This window comes from Festucalex cinctus, chromosome 8 (genome assembly GCF_051991245.1).
Source record: "Festucalex cinctus isolate MCC-2025b chromosome 8, RoL_Fcin_1.0, whole genome shotgun sequence".
Classification (NCBI taxonomy): Eukaryota; Metazoa; Chordata; class Actinopteri; order Syngnathiformes; family Syngnathidae; genus Festucalex; species Festucalex cinctus.
In genome coordinates, this window is record NC_135418.1 from 29365861 (window position 1) to 29391966 (window position 26106).

Genomic DNA, 26106 nt, shown 5'->3' on the forward strand with positions numbered 1-26106 from the left:
CAAATGTTTTTCTAATATTTCTTATTTTATTTTTTAATCCTATTTTTTGTAATATCTTTTCTTTCTGAAGGCACGTTTGAAAATAGAAACGTTGTTGTGCTCTTATTTTCTTAACAATGACAACGTGTACAGGAAGCGCGTCCCGCGGACTTTTCTCTCGCTTGACTGGAGTCATTCAGCTTCTTGACAGTTGACTCACTGTTGTTGCTGTTTCTTCTTCTTCTTGTTGTTGTTCTTCCAGCCTGGCGGACTTTTGGAGCCAAACTTTGACCTTTTGGGTGCCATAAAACGCTTTGCTTTTTATAATTTTTAATGTTTGCTGAGGGGGAGACGACAGCAGACGGGAGCTTGCTTCAGTTTTTTTTTTGTTTTTTTTGTTGTTTTTTTTATTGGGGGGTGGGGGTGATATTTTTTTTTAGGTCAAGTGAGTAAAGAGGGGCCCACTGAGGCGAATAGCGGCCGGTCGGCGGTCCCATGCAAGCAGGTGATGGATGGCAGCCCTCCGCCAGGTGAGCTCTCACATGCTTCATTTTGGCACAGTTGCCATTCAAGTTTACACTTAAAAAAAAAAAAAAAAAAAAAGGGCGGGGGGGGGGGGGGGGTAATATGATTTAATGCCATTCATATAGTTGTTTTTGCCTTTCTTTGAATAACTGCATACATTATGATTTTAATGTTGTATAGTCTTTCTTTTTGAAATACATATTTATTGAATGGGGCAAACAAATCCAAAATACGAACTCGCAAGGAGCTGCTGTAGACCACAACTCGTGCCCAGACACTCGCCTACAGACTGACTGCAGCCACTGATGTCACCCACCTTAAATGATAATTGATGAATTTGATCATTGTTAACGATGGATCAAATAATTGTTTGTGTTTTTATGAATAAGATGACTCTTTATGCATTTGAATTGATTTGAATGTAGAAAATTGATTTGACATGCGCGTCATCGGAGTCTGATTTTTAGTCACGAAATGAATGAAACTCACAAATGAAGGCGGCAAACATCCATTTTCCCAAAGTTGGACACAAAAAAAGCAAACAATCGAGTGAGCAAAGGCACTTGATAAAAAATTCAAAACGGCTGTGATTGCTCAGTGGGCGGAGCCTGAAAAGACAACAAGCCCCTCAGCCCCTGGCACCAAGTTGTTGTTTTTTGTTTTGTTTTTTAAGCTCATCTGGATTTGTGGTCGACTTGAAATAGGGTTGCCTCCAAGGCAAAAGGTCAAAAGAAAAACGAGTGGAAAACTTTGCCACTTTATTTTGCTCTTTTGATGGATTTTTTTTATGTGCAGATTCTTACAAATACATTTAAATAAAGAGCAAAAAAAAGTCTTTTACATCTTTTTAATTAAAAATAAATAAATTTTTATTTTATTTTTTTACTTCGTCCATTTTTTGTCCCATTTTGGGGCCCGAATTTGGTCAAAATTCTGTCAGATATTTTTGACAGATGGTTCTTATGTAATTTTTAATTTTTTTTTGTTATCTTATTTTATGCCATTGTTCATATTATTGACATATTTATTTTATTGTGAGATTTGTTTTGTGTTGTTTTTTTGTTTTTTTGTTGGTGTTTTGTGATTTTTGTCCGTTTTTCTTTCCACGTTTTATGATTTGTCAATATTTGCCAATTTTTTTTTAATATATATATATATATTTTTTTTTTTGTGTCACACTCTTATTTTTTTAACCAAACACACAATTTTGTCTTGGATTTCTGCCTAATTTTTGTCCCACTTTTCTCCTTTTTGTGGGTCTATTTTTTTTTTGTCATAATCATAATAATAGTCAGTCAATTTGGCTGAATTTTTGCCAGCTTTTTGACAGACTGTGTCGATGTTTGCCTGCATGGTAGCTGGCCGGCTGACGGGCCCGGTTGACCATTCGCGGTTAAACGGGAAGTGGTGGCAAGTGTCAAAAAGAGAGCTGAAGAAGCTTGACACAGCAGCTCGAGCCGTTTCATCGAGGCTGACGCCCATTTTTTTTTTTTGTCAGGAATGTCGTCCGTCCACCAGGCGTTTGTTTGTTTACGAAATAATCGCCACGTCAAAACCTCCGCAGCAGGTATGCTGCATTGCTGCTTTTCTGCCATGCAAATATGATCAAAATGATGGACTGGTCGCCAGTTCGGTGTCAGGGCGCGAAGACAAAAAATGGACTGGTCGCCTGTCAATTTGTTGGAGAAAAGTAATGAAACAACTAAAACTGAAAAAGCAATTACTTAAAATTACTTTTAAAATGTAATTTAAAAAATAAATACAAACAAAAACAATAAAAAAAATAATCACCACAAACCTCCATTAAAATATTATTAAAATTAACCGAATAATAAAAAAAACACAAATGTAAAAACGAAATCAATATTGTCGACGAACCTGTGACGTAAATCTTGACGTACTTACCATGTAAGGCCACAAGAGGTCGTTCTTGTTTCGCCTGACACCGAGCCCGGCTCTGTCTTGGCACATACTCAGCTAATGTCAGCTGGCTAGAAAAAAAGAATCGGGGAGTAAATATAAACAACTTATGCAAGCACATTATCGTCGTTAGGTTGGAGTTTCAAATGATTCTTGATTTACGTGTTGTTCCTTTTGACGTAGAAGGCATAAGTTCGATTCCCGGTGAGCCAAATCCGGAAGGGGGGGTAATGCAAGTTTACGTCAAGATAGGCATCCGGCGTTAAAAATAAAAACGGTGACAAACAAATCACTCCGCAGACAAAAGATGAAAGTTACTTCTTCATGTCATGCCAAGTCTTGTCTGTTTTTTTTTGTTTTTTTTGTCTTCTTGTCAAGTTCTGAACATGGCAGTCTAGTTAAGGCGCATGCGCCATCGGCACTGTGTCGAAGGCAACCAATCATGGCGCTCTTTGGAAACTCATTTGCAAATTACCCAGCAGCCCTTTCTCCTCTGGCAAGTAACTTTAAGTCCCCGTCTTCTAAATCGTTGCTAAAGTCGATGTGATTTCTAAGTCAGGTCCTTAATGGCTTGTGCTGTGCTAGCTTTAGTGTCCGGGAGGCATATGTGCAAAAGAACGTTGTGTGTTGAACACCGTAACTATGGATAGTAGTGACTGGATATGCTATTTATACGTGTCAGACACCTGTAACAGTTGTGTCACTGACACACATACTAAAATTGGAACGATACAGAGAAGATTAGCATGGTTTCCCTGTCGCAAGGATGACACGCACAATCGTGAAGCGTTTCCAATTTTGCTTTCAAGTTGTAAAATTGCTTTTGTGTTTTTTTTTCTTCCCCCCCCCATCAAGTTGTAAAATTGGCTTTTGTATTTTTTTCCCCCCATCAAGTTGTAAAATTGGCTTTTGTGTTTTTTTTTGTTTTTTCCCCCCCTTCGATACAATGACTCCATCTAGTGGACAATTCTGAAAATGACAATAATACATTAACAGAGTACAGCTCAAATCTACGAGTGATAGATAGATAGATAGATAGATAGATAGATAGATAGATAGATAGATAGATAGACGTGTACATACACAATCTAGTGTAAGTATTGTATTGTGATTAATAACAGTCATGGCCGCTTTCATTTCCTTCTATTTTTTTTTTTTTTTTTTTTTTTTTTTTTTAGATCCAGAGTTAGCATACACGTCTTCAACAATGAGCAAAGGCTAAAGGTGGGTGTACAGTAGCCGCACAACATGTATTCGTAATCCCCCTCATGAACAGTTGTGTTCTTATTTCATTTCAAATTCCTTTTCGAAGGAAAGAATGGAAAATCTTTACATGCTACATGCTAGTAGCATTAGCATTTGCGTGCTAAAAATGTCATTTGTATTTAATTACCCCCGTGCAGTATAGCACCAACTGTTGGCGTTTCACTGTTACTGCAGCCATATTATCATAGATAAAGCATAGCAAAAAATGAGTTAGAGGGCTGAATTTTGTCAAAAAATGTCAAAATATGTTGAAGTTCAAAATGGCACCATCCACCATTTAAAAATTTGTGTTGTCATTATTATATGTGGGGAAGTTAGTTTTATGCACCGCCCAAAATATTTCCACCAAGTCTTGTCTAATTACGTCCCATTATAAATCGCATTTTTGCACGTTTTTTGATGCACTGTACACCTGGTGTTTTTTTGTGCATTTCCTCCAGCACAAGACTTAAACTTTTCAGCAGAGTGTCATCAACGGCCAGAATGTATTGAATGTGTGTTGAAAATCATAAAAGCCAAAATCCACTAGGTGGCGCCACAGGAGCGTTTATCGTTTTCTTGAACTGAGCTCAATGCAAAGTTCCCTTTATTTGCACAAAAAATAAAAGTTGCACGGTGATTATTGATGAAAAGGCTATTGTGTGAGTGTGTTGTGTGTACTCACATGCACTTTTTGGGGTGCGCGTGCGCGCGTGTGTGCTCGCGCACGCACGATGCGTGTTCGATTCGACAATAGGTCGCTTGCACATCGTAATGCATCATGGGAGTTTTTCCTTCGGGCGCCATATTGGGTGTCCTCCGGTTCACAAGGTACACTCGCGAGTTACACGGTAGAGCTTATCAACCTGATGTAATTTTCGCAGTATTTTCACGATTTACCGGAAGATCAAAAACAACGATACAGGCAGAAGGTGTCTCTGTGTGGCGGGATTGATCCTAATTACGTCCTGACCAAGGGTGATTTTTTTTTTGACGGAGAAAGCTTGCTGGCCAAATGTGACATCTCTGGACATCTTTCCCTACCTCGTGTTGACAACATGCTCCATAACACGCCAACAAATCCCTGGAGGCTTACAATTATTTTGTAAGCGGGTGGATACAGAGTGTAAACTTTAACATCGCATCAGAAGAAACGGTTGCTGTTGCACGTAAGTAAACCACATGGTGTTGGTAATTCTGCACACAAAAATGTTGATTTGTTCTCAGGCTTCCTGTTATCATTGTGTTTACATGCACAGCTAGGTTTACCTGATGTGGTTTTTCTAACAATTTTATAACAGGCAAATATGGCAGAGCGTATAAGAATAAAAAGTAACTATGCACAGCCTCCCCGTGGCTTAATTAAATTTAATGCTACCCTTTCACTAGTTACATGTTACTTAATCAACTTATTCTAAATGGTTAAGGTTAACCACTCTCAGAGGACGTATTTTTAGTTTCAGTTTCCAGTACAATAAAACGTGTTCATGGTAACTACTGAGCATACTGACAGCTTTTCTTATGATCTCACGGTTAAGGAGGCTGTCACAACACCCAATTTCTGTCTGGTGCCGGATGGCAACAATTCCCATCACTTGTCACGACAACACCAATAGTATTACCAGGTATGTATGGCTTTACTTTTTGTAGTTTCTTATTTAATTCTATGTTTCATATTTTCATTACAATGTTTGTAATATTTTCAGATTCAGGCACAGATGAGTTTAACTGGACGGACTTCTGCGACTTTGTGGTGTGGACAAAGTGTGATTGAGCGAGTCCACCCAGATCGCTCGTTTTGGCCAGCTGGAAAAGCCAGTTTGTTTGTTTTTTCCAAAATCCCCTCCTTACCTGAACTGCTCGGGAGAGCATTTACTAGATCAGCAGTGGACTTCCAGTGTTCCTGCTCAGCCGCTGTCACCTACCACTTGCTCATGTACTTCAAAGATGCGGAATAAAGTAGTTTTTTGTGCTGCAGCAGATTGTAAAATCAAATGATATCACTTGAAGTGTGCCAATCTAGACTGCCAAAAGGACAGTGGTTTTGTGACAAGTGTGAAACAAGGATTATTGGGAAAACTGTAACACAGTACTGGTACTTGTCTTACATTAAACAAATTTAAAAGAGAGCAACTTTTTCCTCTGTACATAGCATAATGAAAGTCATTGCGTACCCCATCAACATTACATCATACCGTCATCTCAGGATGGTAGGCACCTGTGCTAAAATAAACTACATTAATTAACAGTTCAATTTTTAACCCTGAAATTACTACATCTAATCATTATTCACTTCATTTTTTGTGCTTTTAGAAATAATAGAGATTTATGCCATTACTTTAAAAGGGACCATATTGCACATTGAGTCAAATCCTGTCATTTGTATTATGTATAGCTTTGTAAACAAACCCAACAATAGAATTTGTATAAACGCTGCCTTTATTAGCGCCAAACAAACAGTCGCATGTTGTCCTCCTCCAATGCTTTGATGCTCGCCTTCGTTTCCATCATGTCATTGGCAATCAAGTCGGTGTGGCATGAGATCCCTAAAGAAAAAAATAAAGAAAAAATCACAAAAAAATACGGTACCAGTAATAGGTTTAATATAGTAAAGTAGTATAGTTTTTTTGTCAGTGTAAAAGAAATGTACACATTTTGTTGCATTTTTTAATGTATGAACATTGCTACAGGCAAATACTTATTTCTATAAACACTTCCAAATGTCTCTAAAATATAAGGTGCGTGTACCCACACAAACATAAACACATACATTCACTCATGCATACAATATATCATGTAATGAATTCTGAGTGGCATACCAGAGTCAATGATGTCAGCAGTACTTGAGGGTACAGGTTACTGGAGCCATCTGGCTGCATAACTGCAACAATCTCTGCCACTTCGAGTCGTCTTTTCTTTGCTTGTCTCTCCTGTGCACGTTCATATCTTGGCACCGACTGGGCTGAGACATAGATGTTGTAACTTGGGACCCAACTTTAATGTTGGAGCCCAGTCGGGATGATTGGACAGAAAAACGGGCGCAGGGCGACCTGTTAAAATAAACAAATATATAAACAAATAAAATATGGAAAGACTGGTTATTTTACCGCAGTAGGGTGGCCGTGAATAAGTTCTTTAGCATGATGTGTAGGCTACCGGGGGTCTGTTTTCTTGCATCAGCCCCTTCTGTCTCTTTTTTTTCCAAGTTTACATTTTGCCACCAAAAAACATGTTATCGGCATTAAAAGCCCAAGACTAATCAATCCAATTTCAGCAGTAAACACTTTGCACTGGCACTACTTGGGTGAAAATGTTCGATGTTAGCTTTCGGCTAACGTCCGCTAGCCAGCTTGTACTACCGAACTTGCTTGCTCATGAATCCAAAACATAAGCAACTTGCCCATATATGGGCGGTCGAAACGTTATTAATCCTCATGCATTAAATAAAGGTAAACAAGCTTACCGCTCACAAAGTGATCGCTGCACACACGAGCCCAAAGTAACGACTTCCCTCCGGAGTCCGCACTCCTCTGTCTCCAGGCCCTGGCTCCTAATTATTTTCGGAATTCGGAAAAAAGACCGACCATTTTCCCCCTTGGCTTTGTTCGAACAGCCAACGATGCAGCAACAATGTACCATTTTAAACGCAGAAAACAAACGTGATAGATATGTGTTAGACCGAATCGCTACGTAAATGGAGGCCACCCAGCATGGCGACTACGAGAAATCCGAGGCGGAAGTGACGACATGTGCAAGCGACCTATACGACGGTGTTGTACTAAAATACGAGTACTTACTGTTTGTAAAAGTAAAATAATTTTGTTTGATTCTCTACGTGCTTGTTGCGTAACAGAATTGTCTGCTGGTATGCTTTTATTTTGGTAAAGGAAATGAATGTGCCAAATTGACAAAAAAGTAACTTGGTGCGCGGTCTCTTGCAGACAGTTTGCATGCACTTCAAAGGCCTCTGAATGTATTTGATGTGAGACTCTGCAGCGTGCGAATAAAAACAAAAAGTAAATGTTTACTGACTCTGAACTCTGATTGGTAGAATTTTTGAATTTTTCCTACTCCAATTGGTTGAGGGAATGTTCAAATTTGTACACAACTCTTTATAAAGGGTCAGAGGCCAGTTTACTCCCTGAGCAACTTGTGCAAAGATGGCAAGAAGAAATTTAATTGTTTCCTCATATTGCTCAAACATTAAAAAAAAAAAAAAAAAAGAAGAAGACAATACTAAAATATTAAGACCATAAATATATAGAAAATATTGCAAAATGTGATGAAATATTAGGCAAAAAAATGTAAAATTATTATCAAGGGGGGAATTCATAAAATGACATGAAAATACAAAAAAAAGTTAAATAAATTCCAGATATAAAATACATAATACATCACCATGATGCTACATGCTAGTGACATTAGCATTTGCGTGCTAAAAATGTCATTTGTATTTCATTGTTTGCTCATCTTGCTCAAACATTAAAAAAAAAAAAAAAAAGCAAAAGAAGACAATAAATACTGAAATATTAAGACAAAAAATATCTAAAAAATATTGCAAGATACTATTAAATATTAGGCAAAAAAAATGTCAAATGATTATCGAAGAGGAAATTCATAAAACTACATGAAAATACAAAACCAAAAAGTTAAATAATACTCATGCTAAATGTCAGGTCACGGAGGTCAACCTGCTTTAATGGCCTTGTTGTTGTCGTGCTTGCGTCTGCCGGAGCTCCTAATTTTAGCCTGTTTTTCCCCCCCGCGCCGACATCACTTCCTGTTTGTCCGACGGGAACCGACTGGCCGAGTGGTCACCCGGCGCACAATGCTGGAGGGGGTTCCTGTTCCCCGGCCGGCGCCTGACAAGAAGGCCGCATCTTCTCGGCTCTTCTCGACGGCTCGTGTAAAAAAAAAAAAAAGAAAAAAACCAAGAAGAAGAAGTTTCGTGTTGCTGCATCCGATGCGATCGTCAGTTGTGAGGCGCTAATGATGGGCTGCTGTCTGTTGCTTTACTATCGGGTGAGTTGCGACAATTTGGACCGGCGTTGCCACGGTTACCTTCATCAAGTATACTTTGTTACTTTACTGATTACAGTACTTGGTTTTTAAGAGTAAATTATTAATTAACAGCTAAAAATACAGCTAGTAGCTAACAAATTCACCTGATTTGAAAGTAATCTCGTGACCTAACTGATTCATTATTTGATTTTAAAAAGCAACTTATATGTGCAACGTTGAATTGATTATTATGAAATGATTATGTTTGACACAGCATTCCCACATATGTTAATGAGATTCTTAATTCTTACTTATTATTTTTATTATTATGGAATTTTATTCTCCTCATGTTTTTGCTGTCAAAGTAACTCCCACATAATACTTGCGATTTACACCGTTCAAAATTTCAACTCGCTGAAAAAAACAAAACAATTCTCTCCTTCCAGGGTATATCTCGTCTGATTCCACATTACTTACAGTACTCTTACAATTTAACGGTAAAGATCAACTTGACCTCCTTTATTTTCAATGGGACTGACGTTCAGCAATTAGCATTCATCTTTCAGCATTCCCACGCAATTTCTTCACAAATTGCACTTAGTCGAGTTCGACTTAAACTTGCTCGACTCCTCCGAATTTCGGCACGTCAACAGTTAATCGTCTCGGATTTCCGTGGCCCACTTTGAAAGCGGACTGATTTTGTTTTTATGTTTCAAAATAAGCCCTCAAACTTTTGAAAACAATAGTCAAGCTTTTGGCTGATTTTCTGACAGACCAAACCGGAATCATAATTCATTTCAATTTGTGTATTTTCTCCACTGCCAAATTTGAAATGATGTCCTGTTTTTGAATGAGCAAATAGAAAATTAAAACGCATTTTTTTTTCAATCAAATTGCTCGACAAATTGATTAAAACAATTAGTTGTAGCGCTTCAGCGTTGAACTAAAACTGCAAAAAAAACGAACCCTTCGTTTGAACTTTCCCGACATAACGCAAACAGTGACTCATGCGTCTCGTTTTTGTTTTGTTTTTCAATTTCTTAATTGTCCGACAAAAATCCCAGGCAGTGAGTCAAAGGTAAACGTCGTCATCTTACATAATGTCCAAAACAACAACGTCCACGCAAACACACGCACGAACCTGCAAAACTTCCTGAGATTGTTTTTTTTTTCCGCCACAACATCCCGTCTCCATCTTCTCCTCATGTCCCGTCATTCGATCCATCCAAGTATCGACATCATCGATACGATAAGTGAGCATCGCTTATCGTTTCGATACATATTACATTATGGCATGTTGAAGAGCCCAAGCGGAAAGTATCAGTATCAGTATCAGTATCGGCGATACTAGCAGCAGTATTTGCTTGGTATCGATTTGAGACGAAAATCGGACGTATCGCAGCGCTTGCGTCTTTTCCTGGTCTCCTCGCCTCTTTGTTGTCCCCATGTTGTTTCTTTGTGTTTTGTTGCCATGGCGACCTGCAGGAAAACGTGTCACACACTTCCCAGCCGATAACAATGGTACCATTGTTAGGGGGGGGGAGTGCTCGCTTTGCTGGACCGCGGTTGACGGCTTCTTTCTTTGGTGGTGGTCCTTATGCATGCCAGATCCGTCGCACCAGCATCTACTGAAACTCAACAGAAGTACCCTCTCCCTCCCACAGCCCCTTGAATCAGTTGGTGCTGGTGTCTGTGGTTCTCACTTTGCTTTATCTATCCTTCCCTCCTTCCTCTCTTTAGTTTTTCCTCTGGTCACTTGAGATCTTAATTTATTAGAAGTATGAGGTTTCTGGGGTTGGCATAAGACTCCGGTTTTGTAACCACGCAGGAGGGGTCTTGTTGGTGCTGGACTTCACCTTGATGGATTGGATGTACTGGCTTCTATTGATCTCACTCTGCCTTATCGATCCTTCCCTCCTTCCTCTCTTTAGTTTTTCCTCTGGGCTCTTGAGATCTCGCTAAATTTGCTGGAATTTAGAGGCTTCCGGGGTTGGCGTAAGACTTTGATTTTGTAATCATGGGGAAGGCAGGAAGTGTTTGGTCGGTGCTGGATGTCACTTTGATTTACCTTTCTTTTCTCTTTATTTCTTTTTTTTTCTGACCTTTTCTCTGGTCTCCTGACCATTTAAATCTCACGACTCTGGCAAGATTCTGAAGTACCTGGTTAAGGCGAAGGGTAATGGGATATTTATAAGGTTTTAGGTGAATGAATGAGTATAAATTTATACGTATTTGCACGCACGCACGCACGCAAACGCACGCACACATACACACAAAAAAAAAAAAAAAAAAAAAGAAAGAGCAATGATGACAAGACGTTGAATCGGTAAGACTACCGAATGAACAATTCTGAGCTCTTGAAAAAAAAAACAAAAAAAAAAAAACAATGGTACCACGTGTGCTCAGACTGTTTTTTTAATTTTGTATTATTTTTTTTTTTATGACTTGCTGTCTCATTAAGTGGTACTTGAAAGCGTTATGTGTGTCCATTTTTTTTTTAATATATATTCTTGTGTGTTGTGCTTTCTTTGACTTTTTTTGGTTGTGACATTTGGAAAGGCTGTTTAAAGGTTGTTGATCGATTTGATTGACAACAGTAAAGAAATTAATTACATTTGATTGTTTTACAATATTTTTTCCTTTAATAATTAACTTTACAACAGCAAAAAAAAAAATGGCAAAAATTGGACAGTTTTTTTTTTTTGCAGTTATCTTTGTCTAATGTGACCATGTGAAAAAAAAAATAAAAAAAATGTTGATTTGAATGTATCATCCAATTAATTGGGTGGCTATTTGTCACATGATTTTTGTGCATTTTTCAGAAGAAGAGGAAGCAGGCCAGCAGAGATGCCGACTCGCTCAGCCTCTGCAGTCTGGACATCAACGTAAGCTCAAGTTCAACTTCTGCTCTTCACTACTACCTTGTCGTGCGTTAGCATCGAAGAAAAAATCAAAAAAATATATATATATTATTATTATTATTATTAATAGTAGCAGTAGTAGTAGTCAAATCTTTTTGGGTTAAAAAAGACAAATAAATAAATAACAATCATGATAATAATCATAATATAATAATAATAATAATAATTAGTATTATTATTATTTAAAATATTATTATATTGTAATTATTAAATAAATAAATAAATAAATAAATAATATAATAATAATAATTGTTATTATTATTATTAGTCAAGATTTTTTGGGTGTAAAAATAAACAATTATTATTATTATTATTATTATGATATTATGATTGTTATTGTTATTTATTTATTCATTTATTTATTTAAACCCCAAAAATCTTGATGAATATTGGAATAAACTGCCAATAAAGTGTTTGTCATGAAAAATATTAACACTTTAAACTAAACTTTTTTTTTTTTTTTTTTTTTTACAGTTATTATAACTTAAATTAAATAATATACAATTTTAGAAAATTGAAAAAGTTGCTTTATTTAGGGGGCGGTCCTTTGGCTGCTCTCTCTGTCACTGTGTGTCCAAATGTGGCATGGTTTGCACACGTTTGTATTTATTTATTTATTTATTTTTGTATTTTTGTATTTTTAGCGCTGCCGCCAGTTCCTTCCCGGGCGTTTCCCACTTTTGTCAAAGCCAGCACAGGATGCGCGACCCCCCCCCATACTTCCACGACCCCCCACTTTTGAAAGGAGGTCAAAGTTGTTGCATTCGTTTAGACGTCTCGTCCTCAAATTCGCTTTGAAAAATATTTTTCATAATTTTTTAAATTCTATGTTTGAGCTTTCTATTGCATTCAGTAATTGGTTCATTTAATTATAATTAAATTAATTGCAGTGCAATAGAATAATTTACTTATATTTTTGTTTGGATTACTGTATTAAAAAAATTAACTTTATTTTTTGCATTATTTGACTCCCCCCCCCCCCCCCCCCTAAAATTGGTTCATAATAATGGATGCATTATTTTTTTTATTCTTTAATTTTATTAGACTATATGCTAATTGTATAAAATATTAGGAAAATAAAACATTTTACAGAGACATTAAACATTTTTTCCAATTAAATAAGTATTTAGGTGATTATAATTACATGAATTAAAAGTAATATATTAATTGCATGAATTATTATTTTATTTGCGCTTTTTGAATTTTATTAGTTGCCTTAATTTTGCCATTTTTTTGTCCCTAAAATGCGTTGATTTATTTGTACTTTGTTTTATTGCTGAATTAATTTGTCAATTGATTTATTCAATTATAATTGAATTAATTGCAAATAGTGCAACAAAAAATGGTTTTATTTGTTTAACTATATTAAAATGAACTTTTTTTGTTGCTTATTTGGCATTTTTTCCCCCTAAAATTGGTTCATAAGAATAGACGCTTTAATTTTTTTCATTCTTTAATTTTATTAGACAATTTTCTAATTGTATAAAATATTAGTAAAATAAGTAATTTTACAGAAACATTTAACATTTTTTCCAATCAAATAAGTATTTAAGTGATTATAATTACATGAATTAAAAGTAATATATTAATTGCATGAATTATTATTTTATTTGCGCTTTTTGAATTTTATAAGGTGCATTAATTTTGCTATTTTTTTCCTAAGATGTGTTGATTTTTTCTGTACTTTGTTTTATTCCTGAAGTAATTTGTCAATTGATTTATTCTAAATTATTGACTAAAAACATTAATAAAACAAACCATTTTATGTACAAATGTTACTTTTAATTAATCATAATTAAAATAATTTCAGGTAGCAATTATTAGTTAGCTGGTTGTATTTTTGTATTATTATTATTATTATTTTAACGTGACCTTATTTGGGAGTGAGCTGGCCGATCCATGTTTGCAATTTTCAAAAAAAAAAACAAAAACATTTTTTTTTGTCACAGGCCGTCTATGGAAATCGACACGTGAGTCGCTCGTCTAAATTCATTATTGACGTGTTTTTAATGAACTTGTTGCCGGGCGGGGTCACGTGCTCGCTGAGCAATTATTGGACGACACGCAAGCCATTGTGGCACACTTTTTTTTTTTTTTTTTTTAATCCATCTCCTGACAAATAAACTTGAAAGTCACGTGACTTTCAAGTTTAATACCAACAAATACTGTAGAATGCAAAAACTATGAAAACGAGTCAACTGTGTCTGTCAGGGGGGGAAAAAAATGGCCGCCGTTGTGTTCCTCACATTGCGCACGTTTTTGTCTGTGAAGGGGACGTTAATATTTTACATTATGGTGGATCTCAAACCAAGTCTTACTGTATTCTGTGAACGTTTTGTGACGCCGCTTGTACAAAGATTAATATCATAGCTAGTAGGGCAAATTATGCACACACACACACACAAAAAAAAAAACTAATTAAAAGTGCTAAAAGTGATCGATGCCAGCGAGGCCACCAGCACGAATGAGTTTGTTTACAAACGAGCTCGTTCGCGGGTCATCTGCCAACACGCACGCACACGCAAACAAATTATTTGCTTTTATATTATTATTTATTTAGACTTAGATTTATTTTTTTTACTTTTTGTACTTATTGAAAACCTTTTTTTTTTTTTATCAAACACTTTTTTCCCCCCCAAATCTCTTCAATTATTATTACTTTTTTTTTATTTATTTTTTTTATCTAAGAAATGTTACACATTTAGTCTCGCTGGATTTTTTTTTGTAATTCAAGTTTGTTTTATAATATTGTGACGTTTTTATCAAAACGTAAGATTTTTTTTGTAGTATTTATAACGTTTTCTCTCTAAATTGAAACTTTTTTTTTTTTTTTATCTAAACGATAATACAATTTTATTCTCATTTTGTAATTTTACAACGTTTCTCTTAAAAAATGAAATTAAAAAATATTGTATCGATTTCTGCATTTTTAAAAATGTAATCACAAATTATTTATGGTACTTTTACCAATTAAATATTCAGAAATGATTTATTTTATTTATTAAAGCGCTCACAACATTTCATAAGAATTTTTGTCATTTCCTGTTCGTCCCTTTTATGGAAAAGAATTTTCTTGAGTTGTTGTGGAATGTTGGGATTTTTTTATTTTTTTTTATGAAATTGATTTTTTTTTTTCAAAATATCTCCAAAATTCTTATAGATTTTTTTTATCTAATAAATATTAAACATTTAGTCTCACTGGATTTTTTTTTTTTTTTTTGTAATTCAAGTTTGTTTGTTTTTTTTACAATATTGTGACTTTTTTTTTTTTCCAAAAAGTAAAACTATTTTTTGTGGGAAAACTCTTTTTTTGTAGTATTTATAACTTTTTCTCACTAAAAGTGAAACTTTGCTTTTTACTGAAATGATAATACAACTTAATTCTCATCAATAAAAAAAAATGTGGTATTGATTTCTGCATTTCTTTTAAAACATAATCACAAATCATTTATGATACTTTTGTCAAATAAATATTCCGAAAGGATTCATTTTATTTACTAACGCACTCACAACATTTCATAAGAATTTCCGTCATTTCCTGCTCGTCCCTTTTATGGAAAATAATTTTCTTGAGTTGAAGCATTTTCATCGTGGAATGTCGGAGCTTTTTCCTTAATTATTGGGAGAGAAAAGTAAGGAAAAGGTGGGAAGGAAGGAAGGAAGCAGTGAAAGAGCGACGAAGTGATGAGTCAGAGCGAGAAAGAAAAAGTGATGAGTGAGCGAGCGTCGCAAAGGGAGAGAGAGAGAGTCGCTTTTAAGCGGGATGGAGTTCGTTTGCTTGTTGTGAGCAGCAGTTGGACTTTGAGCTGCTCTAAGTTCTCTTGGATTCCAGATTGTTGCCGAGTTGTGGGCAAGTGGCTTCTGTTTGTTTTTGTTTTTGTTTTTTTTATGGGAGCATCATGGTTGCCGGGCAGAAGCGTTTGGATCTGCTGGTTCGCAGCTTGAAGTCGGCGTCTTCGGTGGGGGGAAGCAAACACGCGAGCAAACAAGTGCTGGTATGATGATAACACGAAACAAAATACATTTGGATCATTTTGCTGCATTGTGACATTAGCATCAATTTGTCAATTTAGTCTTGGAAATTCTGATTTTTTTTGGGGGGGGGGGGAGAAAATGTGATTTTTATCTGAAAACGTTAATATTGTGAGATAAAATTATTTTTTCCATTATGACTAGAAAAAAAAATGTCTTTAAAACTAAATTTGTGTAATATCGAAACAATTTGAGTGAAAAAAATATGACTTCATTTGACTAAAATGATCATTTTGTTTCTTTTAAAAGTACAACCATCTAAAAAAAGCTTATTTGTAAAATAAGATATAAGCCTTTTAAAAAAATATTTTTTTTTCTGAATTTTACTACTTTTTTTTTTTTTTTTTTAAGTGTAAGAAATTTTTATTCCAAAAATACTTTAGTGTCTTAGTATTTTCACTTTTTGTTGTATAAGAATAAAATTGATCTAAACAAAAGAAAGAAATTTTTTTTTTTATTTAGAATAATGAGACTTATTTTCAATATCTTCTCAAGGTTTGTTATTTGAGGGGAAAAAATAGTTTTAAAAAATCTTGGTAAAAGTACTTTATTTTTATAAAATTTGTTTTCAAAAAAAAAAAAAAAGACTATTTTGAAAAATAATGTTCTTGCCTTTTTCAGAATCAGATTTTGTATTGACTTTTTGCCCCCTTGAAAAAACAAACAAACTACAGCATCCATCCGAAGCATGAAATGTTTGTTTTGTTTCTCACGGTGATCTTGAGCGTCAACCTGCTGGTTTGTTCAATTCATGACGTCTGCCGATGCTGGATGAAATCATCGATGTTGTTTTCACACTTGTTTCCTTGTGAGTGAAAAAGTATGACGAGAAATATTGATTACGACTTGGCTCGGGCTTTGACGCCGACTTCCTAGCTTAGCATGAGCGCATTAGCTTCCGTATTAGCTTGCGGAGCGAATGATACTGCGAGATATTGCGTTGTCAGTTAAAACTACATTTACATCGTTATTATCATCTTGGTGAACATTAACTTTCATGAAAAATGTTTCTATTTGTTATTTGTCCCAATCTTATTGTAGCGGTTAGCAAGCTAGCATATAGCCTAGCATGTTATTTAGAAAGCTTAGTGATGCCTTAACCATGCACTGCCCCCTGGTGGTTGGCTGAATGCTACTTGAGAAAGTGTTTGGATCGACTAAAACGTTGACGGTTTTTGTTGACTAATACTAGACGAATAAAGTTATCTTTTTCTTGGACTAAAATAAAGACTAAAATGCTCTATTTATAGAAAAATAGACTAAATAAAAACGGGTTTTGGTGGACTAACTATGATTAAAAACGAACAAGCGTGATTGAAACTGGACTAAAACTGAGACTAAATTTAAATCACAACATTTCATAAGAATTTTTGTCATTTCCTGTTCGTCCCTTTTATGGAAAAGAATTTTCTTGAGTTGTTGTGGAATGTTTTTTTTTTTTTTTTTTTTTTTTTTTTTTTTTAAATCAAATGGATTTTTTTTTTTCAAAATCTCTCCAAAATTCTTATATATATTTTTTTATCTAATAAATATTAAACATTTAGCCTCACTGGATTTTTATTTTTTTTTTGTAATTCAAGTTTGTTTGTTTTTTTACAATATTGTGACTTTTTTTTCCCAAAAAGTAAGACTATTTTTTGTGGGAAAACTCTTTTTTTGTAGTATTTATAACTTTTTCTCACTAAAAGTCAAACTTTGTTTTTTTACTGAAATGATAATACAACTTAATTCTCATCAATAAAAAAAAATGTGGTATTGATTTCTGCATTTCTTTTAAAACATAATCACAAATTATTTATGATACTTTTGTCAAATAAATATTCCAAAAGGATTCATTTTATTTACTAACGCACTCACAACATTTCACAAGAATTTCCGTCATTTCCTGCTCGTCCCTTTTATGGAAAAGAATTTTTGTTGACAAATACTAGACGAATAAAGTTATCTTTTTCTTGGACTAAAATAAAGACAAAAATGCTCGATTTATAGAAAAATAGACTAAATAAAAACGGGTTTTGGTGGACTAACTATGATTAAAAACGAACAAGCGTGATTGAAACTGGACTAAAAATGAGACTAAATTTAAATCCAAATGGCAGATCAAGTTAACACGACTGATGATGATGTTAGCCGACATGCTAACATGACAATCTGTGTTTTTTTGTTTTTTTTTTATCAGGAGCCGAGCGCCAAACGCAGTAAAGCGTTGGTCTCCAGGGTGACGTCCCTGGCGGGCCTCCTGCCGCCCATCAAGACGGCGCCGCTCAAAAGGTTCGGCCAGTCGCTGCAGGTGAGCCTCCAAAAAAAAAAAAAAAAAGAAGGCGTTTGTTGTTCTTTTTTTATTTTTTTTATTTTTTAATATATAAGAGATATGTTGTTGTTGTTGTTGTTCTGACGGACGTGAACTTCCCGCAGCGCTCCATCAGCTTCCGGACGGAACGAGCTCTTCCTCCTCCGCCACCTCCTCCTCTTCCTCCTCCAGCTGCCGTCGCCTCCTCCTCCTCCTCCTCGTCCTCGTCCGTGAAGACGCGCGCGACCTCAGCGGCCAAGTCCAACTCTTCTTCCTCGTCGTCCTCTTCGTCTTCTTCTTCTTCTTCTTCTTCCTGCGGCGCGGCGGCATGCAGGGTTGCCGCGGCGACCGGCAAGCGCCGCGACAGCAAACTGTGGAGCGAGACTTTTGACGTCCACCTGGGAAGCGCGCAAACGCTCAGCCCCAAAGACATCAAACGGCAGGAGGTGACGCTCGCTTCACGCCGCCAAAAAAAATTCCGAAAATTAGGAAAAGGTGCAAGCAAGAATATAGTTTTGGAATCAAGCAATCAGTCATTCAATCAATCAATCAATCAATCAATCAATCCTTTCTGTGTGCCAAAATTGTAGATATCAATAAATATCTTGTAAAATATATATATTTTTTACTCTGTGTTGTGGATCTACCTGAATCTGAAATAGAGCAACAAAAGAGTAAAAATAAATACATTAATTAATTAAAAAATAGTTTTAAATAAATAATTTCACTTATTAATTCAAATATAATTCTGAAAAATATTTGTTTGAACCTATTTTTAATGCAGTTATTTTGCAGTTGTATGTTTTTTTTTTTTTTTTTACGTGAGTCAATCTCGCCAATCAGAAAATTGATCCCGCCCACATCACTTGTTGATGGGTGAGTTTGACAGATACAGCAATACCTTGACAATTTATTTATTTATTTATTTTTTTACAATATTTTCATTTTTGAAAAACATACATTTTAAAAGCATACATTTTCTTGAATTTTTTTTTTTAAATTTGGATTACATCATCATCATATTCATAATACTGTAGTTAGTTTTTCTAAAAATAATAATAATAAAAAAAAAATATATATATATATAAAGAAAGAAAGAAAGAAAGAAAAGAAAATTTGATTTTTTTTCAATATTTTCAATTTTTAGAATTAAAATTTTATATAAAATAAAAAATAATGGAAAATTTTACATATATATATATATATATATATATATATATATATAATAAAATAAAGAAATAATAAATAAAATTAGATTTTTTTTCCCAATATTTTCAATTTTTAGAATTAAAATTTTATATAAAATAAAATAATAAAAAATAATGTAAAATGTGATCATTTGATCCTAATACTCCATTGTTTCCATTGCAGGCCATTTTCGAGTTGTCTCAGGGCGAGCAAGATCTGGTGGAGGATCTCAAATTGGCAAAGAAGGTCAACAACAAAACACTTTTTTTTTGGTACTTTCTTCTACATATACACAATCGGTCCCAATCGTCACATTTGTGTGTGCGTGCGTGTTTTGTGCAGGCCTACCACGACCCCATGCTGAAGCTGTCCATCATGACCGAGCAAGAACTGAACCAGATCTTCGGTACTCTGGACTCACTGATCCCCCTTCATGAAGGTTGCGCACGTCGATCCGGTTTTCCTTCTGACAGACGAGTGCTGAGCGAGCGCATTTTGTTTTCGTGCGTCCTCAGACCTGCTGAGTCGCCTCTGCCAGGCCAGGAACCCGGACGGCTCCACGGAACACGTGGGACAGATCCTCAGCGACTGGGTGAGGATGAAATCAACGTTGCTGTTGTTGTTACTTTGTGTTAATGGACAGGGTGCAGAAACGACGGTTAGCGTCTACGCAGATGACAAACGAAACGTTGACTTATTTGGATGGAGAGAGGAGAGGATAAGAATAAGCTAGCCGTCATTACTTTGTTTTAGTGAACCAAGTGCCGACAGTTTTGGAAAATGAACTGGTTCGATTGAATGATTGTTTATAAAAGTAAAGTTTTGAGGATGAAGTTTCAAGACTCAAAACAGAGTCATAATTTAAGCAGGCACCCGCATACTTTGGGGAAAAAAATTCAATTGGTTGAAAAAAAACTTTTTTGTATGAATGAATGCACACCACCATTACTTTGTTTTAATGAACCGAGCGCAGACATTTTAGAAAACAAGTGTTTTATTAAACCGATGATTGGCAATCAAAATATTCTGTCATTGTTTGGAATGAAGAGTGAAGACTCACAAAAGCGTCAAGAATGAAATTAACCATCATTACTTTGTCTTAATTAACTGAGAGCAGACCTTTTTTTTTTTTTTTTAGACAATGAGCGTGTTTTAGACAAGCAAATTGATAGGTCATTTTCACTTTTTTGGCTGTATAAAAGTAGCTCAAAAGGTGTAAAAAAAACTTTTTTGTAAGAAGAGCAAAGCCACACCCACAATGAAGCTCACCACCATTACTTTGTTTTAATGAACTGAGTGCAGACAATTTTAGAAAACAAATGTGTTTTATGAAAACCGATAATTGGCAATCAAAATATTCTTTCATTGTTTGAAGCGTGAAGACTCACAAGAGCATCAATAATGAAGTTGACCACCATTACTTTGTCTTAATTAACTGACAGCAGACTGTTTTTAGAAAATAGGATTTTTTTTCACTTTTTTTGTATACAGGTAAACAAAAGTAGCTCAAAAGGATGTTAAAAAAAAAAAATCAACCTTTTTTTGTATGAAGAGCAAAGCCACACCCACAACTCACCACCATTACTTTGTTTTAATGAACTGAGTGCAGACAATTTTAGGAAACAAATGTGTTTTATGAAAACCGATAATTGGCAATCAAAATATTCTTTCATTGTTTGAAGCGTGAAGACTCACAAGAGCGTCAATAATGAAGTTGACCACCATTACTTTGTCTTAATTAACTGACAGCAGACTGTTTTTAGAAAATAGGATTTTTTTTCACTTTTTTTGTATACAGGTAAACAAAAGTAGCTCAAAAGGATGTTAAAAAAAAAAAAATCAACCTTTTTTTGTATGAAGAGCAAAGCCACACCCACAATGAAGCTCACCGCCATTACTTTGTTTTAATGAACCGAGCGCAGACAATTTTAGGAAACAAATGTGTTTTATTAAAACAGATGATTGGCAATCAAAATATTCTTTCATTGTTTGGAATGAAACGTGAAGACTCACAAGAGCGTCAATAATGAAGTTGACCACCGTCCGTTACTTTGTGTTAATTAACTGAGAGAAGACCTTATTTAGAAAATGAACGTGTCTTAGACAAGCGATTTGATAGGACATTTTCACTTTTTTGGATGAATAAAAGAAGCTCAAAAAATGGATCGAACCGACATGACTTTATTTGACTGATCCAAAGTACATATTCTCAACAAATGAATGTGTTTGTAAAAGTGTGCGATATTTTCATGTTTTTGCAATGAAGAGCAAAGACTCGCTAACGTTGCAAAATATTCTGCTGATATGCCAACGATGTTTTTATGCGTTGGGGTGCAGCTGCCGTGTCTGTCCTCGTACACGGCGTACTGCAGCAACCAGGTTTGGGCCAAGGCCCTGCTGGACCAGAAGAAGCAGGACCGGCGGGTGCAGGACTTCCTGCAGCGCTGCCAGCAGTCGCCCTTCAGCAGGAAGTTGGACCTGTGGAACTTCCTGGACATCCCGCGCAGCCGCCTGGTCAAGTACCCGCTGCTGATCCGCGAGATCCTCAAGCACACGCCCGAGCAGCACCCGGACCGCCTGCACCTGGACCGGGCGGTGAGGGGAAAACATTTGCATCAAACTCTTTTTAGTCAGTCCATACCAGAGAATATTTTTCTATGAGAAATTCAACTACCAGTATATTTAAATATATATATTTTTAATTATGCTTACTTAAGCAAGAATCTTGTCAAAATTAATTTTTCAGTAGAAATGGCCGAGTTCCAATAGCCGGCCTTATTTCAAGGTATCTCATGTCGGCTGCCCTCTTGTGGCCGTTTTACAATCAGGTACTAGAAATTAAAAATCAGAAAAAAAATAGAAAATTGACATTCATTTCATGCATTTTAAAGGAAAAATGTAATGTTGGGATGCCATTATTTTCGTGAGGAAAATTTTATGTATCAAAAGTGCTGGTGGTATCAGTACCTGGTATCAGTAACTATTCAAGTGGTGTGTACTATTACTGGTAAAAAAAAAAAAAAAAAAAAAAAAAAAAAAAAATGGTATTGTACATTCTACTTTTTAGTTGCAGCTTAAAATTTAGGATACAGCTTTTTCTCTCAATATGACTATTTTCCATAATAATAATAATGTAATTTTTCTTTAAAAAAAAAAAAGAATTAAAATCAACTTTTGATTTAAAAAAAAACAAAAAACTTACTTTGTTACTTTGTTCTCTGTCATAAATCACTTTTCAAAAAAAATAAATGTAATGTGAAAGTAATAAATCACTTTTTATTCTTTTGAAATTTTCTTTTTATTGGAAAACAGCAAAGATTTGCAATAACAACAGAAAAAATAAATAAATAATATATAACAATTAACAAAAAGGAATGGGGAGCACAATTAACCTAATAAATCACTTTTTTTTTTTTTTAAATAAATGTAATGTGAAAGTAAGAAATCACTTTTTCAAAAAAAATAATAATGTAAAAGTAATAAATCACTTAAAAAAAAATAAGACATGTAATGTAAAAGTAACAAATCACTTTTTTAAAATAAATAAATAAATGTAAATAATTTTTAAAATGATAATGATAATTTTGGTAATATTTCAACTTTTTCCCTGAATGTGATCGATGCCATTATTTTGTGTCGTACAACGCACGTCTTCTTGTGGCCCCCCGAAGTGAGCAAAGTCGTGTTTTCTTTCCCCGCCGCGCTGCGTCCGCCGGCCGACTGGTGACAGATGCTGCTGGTCCAGCGCGCGCTGGCCGACATCAACAAGCGCACGGGCGAGTCCGAGTGTCAGTTCTACAAGGAGCGTCTGCTGTACGCCGAGCTGGGCCACCGGGACGCCCTCATCGAGCGCTCCAGGACGCTCAGCTGCCACGGCGAGCTCAAGAACAACAGAGGGCTGGTGAGCAAACGCGTTTACGTGAAGGATTAACGGAATGGTTTGGATTAGGGCTGCAACTGACGTTTTCATACACCCGTGCGCAGAAGCTCCACGTGTTCCTGTTCCAGGACGTGCTGGTCATCACTCGGCCGCTCTCGCTCAACGAGCAGCCCGGCGGCTACCAGTTGTGCCGCCAACCAATCCCCATCCGCCAGCTGGACCTGGAGGACCTATCGGACGGCGAGATGAGAGTGGGCGGGTCCATCCGGGGAGCGTTCAGCAACAACGAGCGCAGTCCGTATTTGACCGCCGGGTCGCTGCCAAAGCCATTTTGTTGGTTTGAACATATAAACATAAACAAGTAGCAAATTAAAAAACAAATAATCGAAAGAAGAAACTTATGCAATCATTTACCTGTTCGAAGAAGGTAGGAAGAAGTTGAAAATGTATCTCGTCCGTTTGACTTCTTTCATTATTAATACAGTAAATGAATACATTTCAATAAAAGAAAATGTGCAATCCTGCTCGTGTATACAACTGCACTTTAACACATACGTACATTTGCCAATAGCGTATGTACAGGAAATTCATAGGCATGCACAATGATAATACATTCTCATACTCACATGTACAATTTTCATTACACTCATACTGGGTACATCGAAAAAAAAATAAAAATACATTTGTTGTACAGTATTAGAAATGCTGCAGTATGGCGGACCAAAATTGCCAAAATTTAAAATAAATAAATGACTAAAAGTGAAAACAAAAACAGATATAAAAAATGTAAATTGAAAATTATATTTAAAAAAGAAATAAATATAAGTGGAAATAAAAAGAACAAAAAATATATCTCTAACATTTGTATTTAATTTTTTCAATTATATTTTTTTATATTTCATTTGTATGTTCACGTTTAGTCACTTATTTATTTATGTAGTCATTTATTTTTTTTATTTTGAATTTTGGCAGTTTTGGTCATCCATATGCAGACCCCCGCCAGGCCAAACGCTTCAAAAACGCGTCCTGGAATACGGCAAACACGTTTTTTTTTAAAGTTTTTTTTTAGTTTTTATGATTTATGGCTGTTGTAAAATTAAATACTAAATGACAAAGCACTGTCAAATTTACTGTAATTATACATGCAGTATATTATACTATGATAATATCAAATTCCTGCTTGCCATTCATATCTTTATTTTCGTAAACATTGATGGCCCAAAAATGAAGTTATTTTATTTTAAATTGTATTTTATTATTTAGGGTTATTTATTATTTGTTTTGTATAAATTATCTATTAATATATTTCTTTATTAAATATTTTCTTATTTATGAATTTTATTTGCCAAACATTGGAATCATCATCTGCTTAAAAAAAAAAAAAAAAATTTAAAAATTAAATAAAAAAAAAAAAAGAAAAGAAAGAAAGAAAAACGGTTGTCCGGTAGTTATATGTTCTTGTCCAAAGATGATGCAAAAAAAAAAAAAAAGAAAAGAAGTAAAACAGTAGAATTGTTTGATTTGCTGACAATTGTACGCCAAACCAAAGTTAGTGATGGCCTCGAGACTTTGTTTGGTTATTATGACAGGTATGTTTTGCCTTCACATAATAACCACCTCGCGTTTTTGTTTTCCTGGCAGCAAAGAACTTCTTCCGTGTGTCGTACCGCGTTTCGGGAGGCGCGCCGCAGAGTCACTGCTTCCAGGCCAGCGACGCCTTCAACAAGCAGCAGTGGATCAACTGCATCCGCCAGGCCAAGGAGGCGGCGGAGGCGGCGGCGGCGAAAGACGCCGGGACGCGGCCGGACGACGACGACGAAAAACGGCCGCGCGGGGGCGGCGAGGACGGGACGGCGAGCGAAGCGGAGACGGGAAGCGACGGCGCCGTGGACATGGAGACGGAACGGGCCGAGTTGAGCATCAAAATGGAGGACGAGGCAGGCGAGAGACAAAATGGTGACGCTGAGGAGGACATGGAGGAAGTGTTCAACAACATGGACGCCAGCGACGAGGAGAACGTACGATGTTGATGTTTGCACTTCACAAACTACCAGGAAGGTCTGGTTAAATGTCTGGTCACCATGGTAACCAGGGACAACAATACCAAAGAGACTTATACCAAAGGCTGCAGTCACTTTAAAAGTCTGGAAAAGCCGCCATTTTGCTGTTGCGTCAAACGGAATTTTCCACCTTACCAGAGATGTGATGAATGTAAAATCTTTTCACACTTTCTGCAATTACTCCACCATTGTGTGTTGTTGTTAATAAGTGCAGTGTGAAAAGGCCTTCATTGGGAACTCAAGTTGAAAAATTTCGACGCAGTAACGCGTTCTATGCGCCCCCACGAGTCCGAACACGCTAACATTGCATTCAACACCGCCCCCCGCTGTCAACTGAAATCGACGTCAACGTGGCTTCGGGCGCGCATTGCGAACTTCACGGCTCACCCGGTTGCCTGGGTTTGGTCATGTGACATTTGCAATGCGAGCTTGCTGTCAATTTCAGTCGAAAGTTTGAAAGGGAGGCTGATAAACACCTTGTCCAGGATTTGAACACTGTATGACAATCACTGCGAAAAAAAAATGTATTTATTATTATTATTCATGAATAATGTGACCCTTTGGTCAAACTCATTTTGTCAGCTTCTTGGCATGCTGCCAAATTGATGATGTCATTTCCTCACATATGGGCATGACATCACTTCAGGTCCCACCTTATATGGTCATCCTAAAGGTTACTTCCGACTTAACCCCCCCCCCCTGCATCTGAACAAGTCCAGATCACGAACTTGCAGACATGTTACATTAGGGATCAATCGCCAATCGCAGGTCATGTCAGAATACCCCGCCCCCAATGCCCTTATATGGTCATCATATGATGTCAATGTGCATTACACCTGGAGCGTATGTACTTGTGAGATATTGGACCTTTTAAAAAAACAAACAAAACAAAACGATTTGGCAGGATGCTAAGAAGCTGTCTCCTGTGTTGTTATGATTGTTACAATATGGAAAAAAAAAGAATGGCAATCAGAGAAAGACTGTACTGTGTATTGCTGGAACTACTGTATAATGTGTCTATGTACATGGATATAGGAATAAAGCCATTCATATCTGTCTTGTGTC

General features: G+C 35.9%; 1 protein-coding gene, 2 long non-coding RNA genes and 1 other non-coding gene across 8 annotated transcripts; 3 read left to right on the forward strand and 1 right to left on the reverse strand.

The window, feature by feature from the left end:
• Positions 1 to 179: 179 nt before the first annotated feature.
• Positions 180 to 26097, forward strand: arhgef3 (Rho guanine nucleotide exchange factor (GEF) 3). Of its 5 annotated transcripts, none has more exons than XM_077528691.1 (11): positions 180 to 509; positions 11496 to 11555; positions 17803 to 17913; positions 18039 to 18359; positions 19285 to 19347; positions 19444 to 19540; positions 19617 to 19693; positions 21439 to 21696; positions 22832 to 23002; positions 23086 to 23275; positions 24623 to 26097. In XM_077528691.1, exons 1-11 carry the CDS (start codon positions 492 to 494, stop codon positions 25009 to 25011), a joined length of 1755 nt encoding a protein of 584 aa, XP_077384817.1. In that variant the 5' UTR covers positions 180 to 491; the 3' UTR covers positions 25012 to 26097. The 5 variants fall into 5 exon arrangements, with proteins under 5 accessions (XP_077384817.1, XP_077384816.1, XP_077384813.1 ...); XM_077528690.1 differs by having other exon boundaries at positions 181 to 509; positions 11493 to 11555; XM_077528687.1 differs by lacking the exon at positions 180 to 509 and adding an exon at positions 7672 to 8691 and having other exon boundaries at positions 11493 to 11555.
• LOC144024596 (U6 spliceosomal RNA) lies at positions 3122 to 3225 on the forward strand. Its single transcript, XR_013284815.1, has one exon. It is a non-coding gene; the product is annotated as a U6 spliceosomal RNA (small nuclear RNA).
• Positions 3307 to 4325, forward strand: LOC144024465 (uncharacterized). The gene is made up of 2 exons (XR_013284775.1): positions 3307 to 3517; positions 3603 to 4325. It is a non-coding gene; the product is annotated as an uncharacterized LOC144024465 (long non-coding RNA).
• Positions 6083 to 7431, reverse strand: LOC144023368 (uncharacterized). Its single transcript, XR_013284536.1, has 3 exons — positions 7133 to 7431; positions 6489 to 6719; positions 6083 to 6215 (listed from the first exon to the last, which is right to left on the reverse strand). It is a non-coding gene; the product is annotated as an uncharacterized LOC144023368 (long non-coding RNA).
• Positions 26098 to 26106: the final 9 nt, after the last annotated feature.